Source organism: Panthera onca, chromosome F2 (assembly GCF_046562875.1).
Source record: "Panthera onca isolate mPanOnc1 chromosome F2, mPanOnc1 haplotype 2, whole genome shotgun sequence".
Taxonomy (NCBI): Eukaryota; Metazoa; Chordata; class Mammalia; order Carnivora; family Felidae; genus Panthera; species Panthera onca.
Window position 1 is genome coordinate 37,328,227 of NC_138356.1, and position 13,779 is coordinate 37,342,005.

The following is a 13,779-nucleotide window of genomic DNA, read 5'->3' on the forward strand; positions in this document are numbered from 1 at the left end:
TTTCAATCAGTATTGCTGGCAAAGTTTCCTTTTTTTTTTTTTTTTTTTTTTTTAAGATCATATCATTGGTAAGCAGTCATGGTTTATATGGAACATGTCTTTCATTTGCAGTCGTGACTCATTTTTTTTTAAGTGTCAGAATCTAAAGATATGAAAATAGTACTGGGATGTTCTACAAATACATTAAAATATTGAAGGCATTGTGTTAGACTCTAAAAAACATATCTTCTAAGGGAAGAGTAATATTTCTAAATAACCATAGTAAAGAGATAGAAAGTGATTTGGATGTAGAGCTGTGGTAATACACTGGAAAAGTAACAGTTTTTACAAAGTATTTCACAACAACCTTGTGAGGGAGATATTCCTCATTTTACAGATTTTTAAGATCAAGACTTCCTGGATCACATAGTTAGTAGCTGGCAAACCCAAGACTCGAAGCCAGGTCTTTTGATAAATATTTTCATGTCACTCCACTACACCATGTTGTCATCATGAAGAAATTGTTTCTGACTGAAGGTTGGACCTATAGTTATAAAGATGGGCCTTCCAGGCAAAAGGAACAACATAGAGGCACAGAAGCAAGAAAACACAAAGAACAGTGAGTAGTTGGGTTTAGCTGGTGAAGAGGATATGAATTAATAAAGATAAAAGATCAGTAGGGTAGAGTCATACCATCACAATTTCTAACACTAGGCTAAACTATTTGGGCTTTTTCTCTTGGGTGGGAAGCAACTATTGCAAATTTTTGAGCAAGGGTGTGACTTGATAAAAAAACTTTTTGCTCTAGGAAGACTCATCCTGTCTAGAATATGTGGAATATTTTGGAAGGAAAAGGAGAATGGAAGTGGGGAAACCAATCAGTTAGACTTTTGGCCTGTTACTGCAGTACACGAGAGATTATGAGACCTCAGAGTAGAAGAAGGAAGAAATAGTGAAAGGGATGTTATGGAGAGCACACTGAGGGGCTTTATAGCTCTTCACTTGTGGGAAGAAAGAATTTATAGATCTCCACTTGTAGGAAGGAAGACAAAAGAACAAGTTATCAAGCCTGGTGACTGGGAGAACATTGGTGCTATTAACAGAAATAGTTGAAACGGATTTTAGAGTTAGATGTGTAATTTTTTAGTGTTTTGTTTTTAATTTGAGGTGCTTAGCAGCACACATGAGGGTGATGTCCAGTGGGCTGTTGAAAATTTAAGGCTCAATGAAGACAGAAAATTTAATTACAGATTTGGGAAGAGAGGTGACAGTTGAGGCCCTGAGATTGAATAGGATCACCAGAGAAGGGTGTAGAAAAACACACATCATAAATAGATTTAGAGGACACATTTAACGTGCTGAAGGAGAAAGAAGACACAGAAGAAGAAATGTGGGATTATGTGAAGAAGTAAAATTCCATAATTTATAATTTACATAAACACAAAAGTATGGTAAAAAACTTTCATAAACCCTTTTTGTTCTAAAATGTATTTACTTGTGGATTAGATTTATGAACCAGCTTTAATTCCAATGAAAATGTAAAGACATTGAATACTATACTCCGTATGATCCAGATGTTGATATTTTAGCTAATAAGAATAGCTAAGGACTATTCTGCCCCTAACGAAGATACTGTGTTTTGTAGGAAAAACTCAAGACTTCTCTACGCTGTATCACTCTCCAGTAAATCACAGTTGTGATAGTCACATTTCTGTAGCTCAAAAGGTGACCTGTTGTGATCACAGGACCGCCCCATGCTCTTTAGCGGTAATAAATCCACTCTCAGCTGAGGGAAATTCAGGTAAGTATACAACACTTTGTAAATGATGCCGTTTACTTCACAGCTATATGTTCAGTAGATTTGCCATACAGGAAGTTTTGTCTTTATTTCTTCAACATGATAAATATGTACCTTCTTAAGAAAGAAAGCACTTCCAATCCTGGAAGCTGTGAGTGCCGACATGTAATAATAGGCCCACATGGTATTCCATGAACACCTATCTAGTGAGGGACTTCCAGGAGGAGGTGTGACTTAATATGTTACTAAAGGTAGAGTTATTTTTGTTTTTTTAAAAATATGCAGGTATCTTTTATATTAAATATATAGATAGTTATAGAAATATAGATATCTGCAACAGAGTGGGGCTTGCTCCTATGGATCTATAGCTTATAAAAAGGCTTTTTCTGGGAAGGGAACTGAAGGGAAAAGAAGAGAGAACCCAAATATCTGTATGTTTCCTGAAAATTAACAGCATCCCCCAAAGTACTTGTATTTCATATTAGCCTAATCACAGTAAAATTGGGTTTTATTCCTTACTGTTTCTTTTTTCATCCAATTTTTTTCATAGCTGTCTATCTGTCCTCAACTCATTTGTCATCCCTTGCTCTCCTACAGAGCGATTACAGCCTGGCGTAGCCCAACAGTGGATCCAGAGCAAAAGGGAAGACATTGTGAGCCAGATGACAGAAGCCTGCCTTAACCAGTCGCTGGATGCTCTTCTGTCCAGGGACTTGATCATGAAGGAGGACTATGAACTCATTAGTACCAAACCTACAAGAACCTCAAGGGTCAGACAGTTACTGGACACCACTGACATTCAAGGAGAAGAATTTGCCAGAGTTATAGTACAAAAGTTGAAAGATAACAAGCAAATGGGTCTTCAGCCTTACCCGGAAATACTTGTGGTTTCTCTATCACAATCTTTAAATTTATGTCAAAATAAAAGCTTGTAAGTGACTCTCTTTCAAGAAGAAAAGTTATTCTATGAGAGTATTTTATATTTCTGTTGCCTTTATCATATTGTTTTTACAAAATCCACATGAGTATTAGAAGCTTTAATGGAGTTTCTTCCTCAGGTAAATATTAGTCTTCTCCTGTGACATTACAGTTTTTTGGTTTTTTTTAATTAATATAGTAGAAAGTTTGCATTTTGCTAGATAGTTCAGTTTGTCTCTTTGGTTAATTGAAATTAGTTTTCAAATATAATGTCATTCTTGTACATAACAATGTCTTACGGTATCATGCATTTCTCATGGAAGCCATTTTCATATTCACTTTCTTTTGGATTATTTATTACTTGTCTCAGATACAGTTTGGCTTTTTGAAATGTAACCTTTAAATTAGAGATAGTGCAGCATTTCTCATGCGTAGTCCCAGGTTCAAATCCTCTCCAAAAAAGTTGTTCATTAAACTTTATTATCCAGATTACATTTTTAAATCTTATTCATTGGAATCTCTTTAAAAAAATATTTCGAAGGTAAAATACAAAATATATGAAGAAAAAATGTATCTTTCAACATGTTTCCACCCTCATTTCTAACCACAACCAGCAACCAAGGTAACCAAAGTTAACATAATGTGTATCCTTCTTTACCCTTCTTCCTACTCCTATGTAAAGTATATGCTCATTTGGGAAAGGGTCTTTCATTAGTATTATCATTTTAATACATTATACGGCACTAATTTTTGCACTTAATAGTACCTCATGTGTAGCCTTCCAGATCATACATAAATCTAACTCATCCTTTTTAATTGCTGCATAATATCAAGGCTGCATCTTTATCTTATTAATCTGTTCACCAGATTTAGCCAAAACAATAAAGATAGAGCATGAGTTATTTTTATGTTTAACAGCTTATGTCACTAAATGAAAACTTACAAGGAATAATCTCTCTTCTGAAAATGTTTATTACCAACGTCAGCAAAAAGTGTGATGCAGGATAAATTCAAAAGTACAGACTTTCAAGAGGTATCAGACCCACAGTATTATAAAAAAGAATAAGAGTCAAAATGATCAGAAGGTCCTCATAGGGCTATGTGCCATCAATGAGCCCACTTCAGATCCTCTGTCCGTCCCCCCCCCTCTCTCTCTGCCCCTCCCTTCCTCCCTCTCTTTCCCTGTTAACATCTTTTTTAAATGACCAGAAGGTATTGGGGCAATTAAATATTTTATTAAGATTATACAATGAGTGTTGTAATCTCCATTTGGAGCTTGACACTAACTGGTGGTGCCTCATTACTGCATCTCTGAGAAATACGGAAATTACTAGGGAAAGATGGAAACCAATTAAGTATATGAGTTATCTATTCTACCTCCTATTTTTAAATGTTAGGATAAGGATTTAATTTGGGAAATAAGTTGAGAAAATGAGATTGTCTTAGGTAGTACATAGATACAGCACCAAATAACATTTGAGTCATATGGTACAGAAGTTCTTTCAGTTCTTCCTTGAGCCTTCTAATTAAGTAAAGGAGAATGTCACAGTTGTGCTGTCATGTCTTAATCCCCCTTGTTAAGAAAAAGAATAGGCTTCAGGCTCAGAACTTCAGAAACAGTATTTAGCAAGAATTTTACAGTTTTTTTAAAAATTGTATTTTATTTGAAAATGATCCACATATCACAAGTGGTACTAATTGTGTATGTATAATATATAATCATTTTATAATCAAGACAATCCAAAATACTGAATTATAGGTATACACTAATTGTGTATGTATAATATATAATCATTTTATAATCAAGACAATCCAAAATACTGAATTATAGGTAGAATGTGAGTGTACCAGCTATCATTGAAGCGTAGTAGAAGGATGATAGTAAGATTCAGTCACTTAAGGAAGGGCCCTAATAATCTATAATTATCTCTTTTTTAACTAGATAGTACTAGATAATCTGAAAGTGGCATTCCTTGCAGTGTATTTTTTTTTTGTACTTTGGTTTTTGTTTTTTTTTTAATGTTTATTTTTGAGAGAGACATTCCTTTGTACTTTTTTTTAATTTAATTTTTTTATTTTTTAAAGTTTACATCCAAATTAGCATATAGTGCAACAATGATTTCAGGAGTAGATTCCTTAATGCCCCTTACCCATTTAGCCCGTCCCCCCTCCCACAGCCCCTCCAGCAACCCTCAGTTTATTCTCCACGTTTATGAGTCTCTTCTGTTTTGTCCCCTTCCCTGTTTTTATATTATTTTTGTTTCCCTTATGTTCATCTGTTTTAAAACAGTCTTACCCACAAATGTAGTCCACAGAACAGCTGCATTCACATCACCTGGAACTTGTGAGAAAGGCAAATTCACGGCCCTTATCTCAGACCTGGACTAATCTCAGGTAGTAAGGTTCAGAAATCTATGTCAATAAACCATCCAGACCATTATGTGTGTGCTAAAGTTCAAGACCCTTTGTTTTTAGGAAACAAAATAGAACTATGCATAAAATAATTCCCCTTTAGTTCACAGATCAGTTTTCCTTGTCTCTGCCACACTTGTCTTCAGGAGGTATAGTCTCAGAACTGAGGTGTGATTAGGAAATTTAACTTTTGGTTTTTTTTACATCCACTTGAATTCCCAAAACAATATTAGACATGTTTTGCATGTTGGAAAGATTGCTTAAATATGATAATCAGATCAGTTGATTGAATCTATCACTCAGCTCTTTAAAGAAGTACTTTAGAAGGGATCAGACACTTGAATTACGACAGCAGAAGAGCAGAGCTGATGTGGGGAAAGACAAGAAGCAAGACTGGATGCGTTGAAAGTTACACTAGAGAAACTGGCATCACGGTGAAAAGACCGGGGAGTGGCAGCGGAGGTACCCAGCAGCGGCAGCTGGTTTTTATCTCCCTTCTGTCGGTAATCCTCTGTTCACCCTCCCCCACCCCAACTCAATTTCCTAATTTATGATGAAAAACTATGACCAATTGGGAGAACAGGAGAATCAGTAATCTTGCATGTGTAGCCATCCTCAAAACCTCTCACTGGTTTCAGAAATGTGTTTTTTCTCTATACTCTCATCTCTCAAGCCCAGTTCCCAAACAACCTCCTGCTTTTCCTCCCCTTCCCTGGACTTTTTTTTGTTTTGTTTTTTCAAAGTCACACACCCAGATTTCTTTTAGAAACAAAATTCTTTGATCTGTCCCTTCTCACCCTTTTCCTGGAAAATTATGCTTCCTTTAATCTTGTTACCAATTTCACTCTTAATCTTTTAAAATTTGATGTCCTAGGATTAATGAATGTCTAGGTTGAAAGGAACAATTATGCAAGGTTATGCCTCAAATTCCTCAAATAAAGACTTTAGATAGATAAGTATCTCATGATCAGAAACTTGTATTGATGAGGGGGGGGGAAACATTTACCTATTCAGGCAATATGCTTCATCTCCAGACAGGTCACTTCTTTCCTACAGTGATTTAAAAATCTATTTCCCTATTGTTTATATCTATTGGTCATGGTTCCAAACATTGGGATAGTATATAGAGTACATCTATTCCCTTACCCATATGGCAACTCTTTATATATTTCCAGGTAACTTCTGTTCCTGATGGCTTTTTTTGTACTTTAAAATAATCCCTTCCTTCAATGGCTATTTAAGAGCTATGATCTGTATTTCTTTTAACATATGGTACCCACAACTGCATCTGTTACTTCTAATCCATTTAGGTCTTACCAGCACAGTTGGGATATCTCCTCCCTTGTAATTAATGTATTAAAAGCCCATTTTTTTAACACTCACGTGATGCTGATTTGATATTTATGAGCTAAAAATCCTGTCTTTTGTAACTATGCTGTTTTGCCACCTTCTTTTCTGTACTCAAAGTTGAGTTGGGTTTGGGGCCCATATATAAGGCTATGCCTTTATCCCTCTTCATTTTTCTAAATTCATTCCTAGTTCCACCCACTCAGTATAGTTTTGGTTCCTAAATCTGGAATCTCCCAGCTTGTCATCCACAAATTTGACAAAGTTGCTGTTTGTAATTTCCTCCAAGTTACTAATTAAAATGTTGAATGGTACTGGGCCAAGGAAGAGTCTGCAGAATGCCACAGGCTTCCTCCCTTAACTTGACAGAGCTCAACTAATCATCACTATTTAGGTACAACTATGCACCTACTCACTAATGAATATAATGGAAATATTCTTAAAGTGTTACATATTATCATAAAAGACTATGTAATCTACACGTTTAACCAAAATAATATCTATTTCCAGGTCAGTTTTTAGAGCATATTTTTTCATCTAAAATGTGTGTTTCAATGTAAGCATACTTTTGTTGGGTGTTTGGGGGATAAGTACATTAAATATTAAAAAGGAACTTGTCTCCTGTCCTTACATAGAAACAATATGGTATTGTTCAGGCTCTGCTTATGAAATCTAGGTGCAAGGCACTGTGCCCACCAAAATCTCATGATTTAAGTAGATCAGCTGTATAAAGAATCCCCAAATTCAACATCTGAAGAAAATAAAAACCAAAGACTAACGAGAAGACAACCTTAAAATAGGTATAAGTAATACCCTTAGAGAGATTTGAGTGGGAATATCTTTAAAAGTAGAAGTTGCTATGACGTAGACACAAAATAAAATCTAGAAAAATTTCAAGCTATGATCTTCAAAATAGTAACCCAGCAACTGTTTCTTCTTGAAAAACGTCCCACTTCTCACTCCCACTTCTCATTCCTAGGGAGTTTGTTGTGGTAGAAAACGGAGAGCTCTGAGAGATTTCCCCTAGGGAAGAGGAGGAGTCTGCCAGGTGAAGATGAGAGTGAGTGAGGCCAGTGTTATTGGAGGTGGTGACTGAGGACAAGGGAGCTGTGAGCTGAAGCCAAAATAGTAGGCAGAGGCCAGAATCACACAGGACTTTGGGGAAGAGTTTGGGTGTCATGTTATGTGTAATGGAAGCCACTAGATAAATTCAAGCAGAGAAATGATATGATGTCTTGTGGTTGATATGTTTGAAGATTACTAAAGATGACTGGAGAGGGGCTAGAGTAGGGAGAGCCATTTAAGAGACTGTTCAGTAGATGATGCCTTGACTACAGTGGATAGAAATGGCCTGATTTCAAAATTGAACTGCTGGAATTTAATACATTTTTTTAAATTACTGTAAAGAAATGCCCTGTCATTCAATGCCAGACTTCACCTTTCTGAAATAGAAATGTATCATGTCACACCTGTTTAATCTTCAAGGGTCCCCCAAACATCCACAGGAGAGAGGCCAATCTCCTGATGGCAAGAAACCATTTAAGTTATCAGCTATGTAGCTTTTCAGGCTCTGCTTCTAGCATCACCCTCTCTATGCCCTAAACTTCAGCTACACCAGGCTACTTTTTTGTTTGCATTTTTGTTTTGTCATTGCCTTGCGTGTGCTGTGAACTTTACCTGGAATACCACTTACTCTTCCTCTCATGCACCCCATGGACACTGAGTCATCATTCCCAACCATAAGGACACTCTCATAAAATCCCAGACAGGTTAGTTCCTGCTTCCTTCATGAGCTCATTGCAGCCCAAGTGATTTTTTCATTGAGTTCTTTCTGACTTTTTGCAGCAGACTGAGAGCCCTGAGGGCAAGGACTAGGCTTTGTTATTTGTGTTCCTAGAACTATGCCTCCTGAGTTCTTTAACTGCTTTTCGAAATGAATAAATGGGTGGATCATGCTGAAAATTGACTCATAGTGTATTCCCTCAGTGACACCATTTCAAAACTTTCTCCTGGATATCCTTCAACCATTCTTTACGTTATTATGGTTTGAGTCAAAAGTTGTTTTTGTCATTCTCTTGTGTCATCTCATGAATAGCATCATTTTTTTTTTCTTTTCACCAACCCACAGGAATGTTCCAGCACAAAATGGCTGGTCATTTTTCTTTGTGCTGTGGTAAACATGTCACACTCAGTAATGGAGAACCAGCAGAAGACAAGCAAGACAAGGACCAGGAAGAAAAAGTCCAAATTAAGCATAATATTGTACTAACTGGCATCTGTCTCATAGTGGGATATATGAGGCTCGGGCACACTTGTATCACCCACAGAGGTTCTTAGGCTTTTCCTGAATGTTTGAGCTATTACTAGACTTTTTTCACTGTTTGGGGCTTCATATTATGGAAAGCGCCACCCAGTAGTCAAGGACAAGCTATGCATACATCTTGGAAGCATTTTGTGGATTTACTGTCTTCATCTGACTTTCGTCATCTTTACTCATTGAGCCAATAGGATAGACAGCCCATAAAGACAATCACATTTATGAAATTTGTTATCACACCTCTTTGGACAAATTGTGAGTCGCTTATGAGGAAGGGAAATGGATCGTGACTGCCTGCATATGTAAGTATATTACTTTTCCCTTCAGACTCATAAAATCTTATTCTAATCAGGGAGACTTCGTAGGCTATTTTAAAGCCCTGCCAACCTAATACTTCAAATTTAGCTGACGACTAGTCTATTTGTGGAAAATAGTCATTTGTATTTCTGATAATACTAGATTTTTTAACTTGGGGCCTTCATCTCCCTGAAAGTTACATTCATTTATTTCATATTGATTTTACAAATGTTATGAAAAATAACTGGTAACTCCAGGTTCATCACCCACTAACAGTTCATGAACCTGGACTGATAGTTTAATTCTGTTCCCTTCTATTCAGTTATGAACCTTCTACACATTAGAAACTGTGGGGACATAGAAATAGGGTCTTCCACAATTAGCATATATATCCTAGTGAGAGCATAAGACACATAAAGAACAGCATAAGCAAAAATGACATTCCATCAGAAAAGTATAAACAAGTGCTGTAAAATTTCAAAAGTGAGGGAGCTCATATTTGCACTGGGGGTCAGGAGAAGTTTCTTAAAGAAGGTCACTATCAAGATAGACTTTGCAACACTGGATTTTGGCAAACACAAGGGCGTGTACAGTAGACGATGCCATCTGTAGAAAAGAGCCAAGCAAAGGTCTGAGGACAGGCAAACAAGAGAGGTCTTCTGTGGGAATGTCCTCCCTAAGGGGTGCAACAGGTGAACTCCACTTTTCCCACAAATGCAGAAAAGAAGCCTGGTGAGATGCAGGGAGGCGCTGCGACCAAGTTCTACTTCAGGATCATTTTCCGAACTCATCAAGCCACTTTCACGATGGGTTGTAGATAGATAGGAAAATAAAAGTAGATAAAGTTTGAAAACTACCGTGTAAACGGAAAGTGTAGGATTTTTGTTTTTTTAAACAATGGACTTTTATCCTGTGGAGAGTCCTTCCTGAACCCTGATTCTTGTGAGGGCCCATGCCTCAGATGTGAGCAGCACGTTGTATTTCACTCACTACACTCATTCTTTCTACAGGAACCATAGCATTTACTAACTGCATGAATGTGAAGTAGGAAAGCTGAGTGAAGGATATCTTCATGTACGCGAAGATCTTGATGTCCATCTTAATTATATCGATGAATGGCTATTTTGTTTTTAAAGGTAAGACCAAAAGCTGGGCATATGTAATTAAATAAACAAACAAAAAACACCTATGAAGTAGTTAAACGAATACAAACTACTGTATTACATGAAATTAACCTACAATATAGTTCTCAGAGACTAAGCTAGACTGTTGAGGAGGCTCCAGGTTACGTTATGCAGTTTCACATGTAGCCACTATGAAATGTTCCAGCCCTGAGAAAAGTAAATTTATCTAGCTTTTCAGTTCTCGATAGCTTTTCATCATAATTGTCTCATTTAATCATCAAAGCCAACCTGTGTTACCTGATGGCCATTTTAGGAAATCCAAATATTGTTTATTCACAAAAGACATCTTAATAGTTTTGTTTTTCTTTTTTTAATTTTGACTACAGGGTCTGAATTTGGGATAGGCAAAATCAAAAATATTGTTAAGAAGACCAAATGTAAGTCATAAATACTTAAGAATAGGAAATATTCACAGGCAACATTGTCAAAATACACAGCAACAAACAACAATGGTTATTAGAAACAATATTTTTAGAAATAATTTTTTTAAAGTAAGGAATCTTTGACAACATGATTTGAGAGAATGTCAAAAAGCGCTAACAGTTGTGTGGGATCAAAAGGAATTTTTACTATTTCAGGCATAAAATAACTTAGTCATTTTACAGAAAAGAAAAAAAAGACCCAAGTTCTGATTGTAATCCTTTATCCTTTTGTTCATTCATATAAAAATTTGCAGTAAAAGATTTAACAATGCACTTTTATATGTTTGTATTTAGCTATATTCAGGTATATAAATATATGAATAATTGATACATATAAATCTTTAAAATATTAACTTATTAATATATCAAATAAAATAATGTATATATCTTTTCCTATGTATATAAGTATGTATTTTTCAAAATGGTAATTATATGTATGCCATAATAAAGTTACCATTTTGAAAAACTATAATAATTTTCTTAATAAGAAAACATAAATATATATTTTAAAGCAACCTAGGAGTAAATAAGGTGAGTTTTGTTCCCATTTTATGGATCAGGAAGTGAGACTTGGGAAGACGAAGTGATTTCCCAAGGTTACCCAGGGAAGACACTCATGAAACCTCTCATTTGACAAATGCTGACTCTGGCCCAGGCATGGTGCTAAGCTTTAGCTAATCAAAGATCAATAGGCACATCCCTGTCCTTGAGGAGCCACATCCCATCTTGAGTGCAAGTCTTCAAAATCTTAGATATGTAGGAAAATTTTTAAAATGCTATAACAGACTATGGAAAAGGTACTCTAATATCAAGTCAGGAAACTTAGATTCCAATTTAACTCTAGCAGCACAGAGCCACTTGAGAAAAGTACTGAAATATACCAGCTTGCAATTTTCAGAGCCATTAAACGAGTGGCTCTCAGGTGAAATTCCTAAGGTCCTGCCAGTACCAAAAATTCAATGAACATTAAGAATTGCTACTTACAGGTCTAAAGTCAACATTCACATCATTGTGTGATGAATATAACTTTTCTTATGAGCTTGCTATTTTTGTAAAGTACCTACTTTTTAAAAACCTTCTGGTAATAGCATTGGTTTTATTTACTACTAATGTACTTGTAAGCCATGCATATTAGTGCCATCCAAAGAAGCTCCAATACCTCAAAGTAAGTCAAAACCTTCACAAAATTATTTTTCAACAAGCATATATTTGAATGCTTAGGAAAAAAATGAAAAAGAAGCATTCTTGCCTTTAAAGAGATCAGACTCGGGATAAAAGCAGAAAACCAAAACCAGAGCAATTATCCAAAATGTACAAAGCATGGAGCCTGATGCAGGGCTTGATCTCACAGCCCTGAGATCATGACCTGAGCCAAAATCAAGGTTGGAGGCTCAACTGACTGAGCCACTGAGGTGCCCCTCATACTTTTTAAAGGATATGACTGCGTTCATATATGTAGCACTGTATTGGACATAGCACACTATAGCAGAGAGTGAACTTTATTATTTTATTCACGTAGGTATATATGTGTGTATTTTATTATGTTTGCGTGTAAGACCCCTGATACAGAGCTCACAAGGCTAAAATCTAGGTGTAGGCAAAGCTGCATTCCTTTTTAGACTCTAGGAGTGAATCCATTTCCTGGCTCATATAGGTTATTGCCAGAATTCTGTTCCTTGCAGTTGTAAGTCTGAGGTCCCCATTTTATGCCATTGTCTTCTGAGAGTTGTTCCCAGCTTCTAAGGGCTGCCTACACTTCTTGGCTCATGGTCCACTTCCATGTTCAAAGCCAACAAGGACAAGGAGAACCTCTCTGTAAATTTCAGCCTCTCCTGCCCCTCTTCCAAATGATACAAGGTGATCTCATCAAGTCTGACTGGCACCCTTAATTCCATCTGTAACCTTAATTTCCTTTTGCCACCTATGCAGCATATTCACAGGCATGACACTGGGTTTAGACTGAGGGGGACAAAATCTTTCTTCCACACTGTTAATGCCTCAGCATATCTTCCTTTGTCACCTAGCAAAAGTTTAAGGGAAGATATTTTCTCTGATGGGAAGCTATAAATATGCTTGTAGGAAAGAGAATATAATTGACGTTTTTTAAAACAGATCATACCAGATTATTTATTTCAGGATGACAGTTTCTTAATGAATTAAAGAGAAAGTGAGAGAAAAGATGTCTTGGAGAAAGTGCTCTAAACTGTGAGGAGAGTCATCACCTTTGCCCACAGGAAAATCTTCCATTTGGATGCAATGCTTATATTCTTGGGTTCTTTTCAAATGTTCAAACAGTAAAATGTCCTTTTCTTTTTCTTCTTTGGACTCTACCAGTGTCCGTTTCTGTATCCATGCCCGTTGTGACCGTCCTTTATTTGCTGACCAATGTGGCTTACAATGTCATCTTACATATGCCTTCTTTCCCGAAGCTGTTGCTGTGGTAAGTTTGAAATGATCCACTGCTCCTTGCCTCCATTGAGAATTTTTTCATAAGAGGAAAATATGGGCAATTTGTACCTCTCTGTGTTAGATTGGTTGTTGGAAAAAAATGAGGAAAATAATAACATGGGAGCACTGTGAGAATTAAATGAGCTAATACATGCATGTCTTACCACAAAGTGTGGCACAGGAATAAAGGTTCACTGTCTTCTATTCTTGTTGTTGCACTAACTCCAGATCAGGATGAGACACCCATTAATGTCACAATTATCCACTAAGGACCACATTATGCATACCAGGCAGCATCAGGAGGGGTGGTTCTGTTTCCCTGTGGAAACTTAGAATGGACCCACAAAAACAGGCATAGGATTTCCTCATCAAATCTGCTTACAGCCAAGGTAGTCACCAGAGTTGAAATGAATTTTCCAGCCATGTTTACATTACTGTATTGGTGACCTGTGTGGTTTTCAAAGGGCCTGAGTTAAATCATCTACTTTCCTGCCCAAAGACTAAGACTGCATTTATAACAAATTCATATGAGGCGATTGGTTGATAAGACTTGTGTGAGGAATTGATTGTGTCCACAATATCCTAATATACAGTCTTGTTTAGCTATTTTTCTTTTCTAACCTTTTATTTCCACCTTTGGAAAAACTCCAGATTATA

General features: G+C 36.4%; 1 protein-coding gene across 4 annotated transcripts in view; it reads left to right on the forward strand.

Moving 5' to 3' along the window:
- RIPK2 (receptor interacting serine/threonine kinase 2) overlaps positions 1–13,779 on the forward strand; it is a 57,925-nt gene that overhangs the window by 26,317 nt on the left and 17,829 nt on the right. For 2 of the 4 annotated variants that reach the window (XR_013553472.2, XR_014136613.1), the window contains exons 10-12: positions 1,625–1,780; positions 2,375–2,835; positions 5,411–7,067. Coding sequence is in view for 1 of the 4 variants with exons in the window: in XM_060610865.3 (XP_060466848.1) it covers positions 1,625–1,780; positions 2,375–2,712 (494 nt within the window). In the remaining 3 variants the exon portion in view is untranslated. Of the gene's footprint in view, positions 1–1,624; positions 1,781–2,374; positions 3,190–5,410; positions 7,068–8,582; positions 10,205–13,008; positions 13,115–13,779 lie in introns of those variants that run through there. The other 2 variants (XR_014136612.1, XM_060610865.3) reach the window with 2 other exon arrangements.